This window comes from Myotis davidii, unplaced genomic scaffold (assembly GCF_000327345.1).
Source record: "Myotis davidii unplaced genomic scaffold, ASM32734v1 scaffold472, whole genome shotgun sequence".
NCBI classification, from domain to species: Eukaryota; Metazoa; Chordata; class Mammalia; order Chiroptera; family Vespertilionidae; genus Myotis; species Myotis davidii.
In genome coordinates, this window is record NW_006283774.1 from 773,506 (window position 1) to 773,817 (window position 312).

At 68.6% G+C, this 312-nt stretch overlaps 1 protein-coding gene across 1 annotated transcript in view; it reads right to left on the reverse strand.

The window, feature by feature from the left end:
* Window positions 1-312, reverse strand: part of LOC102754192 (adenylosuccinate synthetase isozyme 1) — a 20,318-nt gene that overhangs the window by 3,354 nt on the left and 16,652 nt on the right. The window contains exon 5 of the mRNA XM_006754017.2: window positions 215-266. Within this exon, the coding sequence (XP_006754080.1) occupies window positions 215-266 (52 nt within the window). The remainder of the gene's footprint in view (window positions 1-214; window positions 267-312) is intronic.

Consider the following 312-nt stretch of genomic DNA (forward strand, 5'->3'; position numbering starts at 1 on the left):
CCTCTCGGGACAGCTGGCGCCCCGCCCCCCTTAGTGCCCAGGCGCAGGGCGTGAGGGGCCTGGCCTGTCGCTCAGCTGGGGCCTGCGGTGTGAGGTGACTTCTCCTGGGGTCCCCTCCCTATCGCTGGGTCCCCTGCCCCATCAAAGCTGCCAGATTCTTCCGGACACGGCACCTTCCCACCCCCCGCCCCCCCTCCCCTGCGTCCTCACATACCAGCTCAGGACAGGGGCCTCCTGTCCTCGCGGCCACCAGACCCAAGGCTAGGCTGACAAAGGCAGCTGGGGCACCCTGAGAACCCCTTTCTGAGCCAA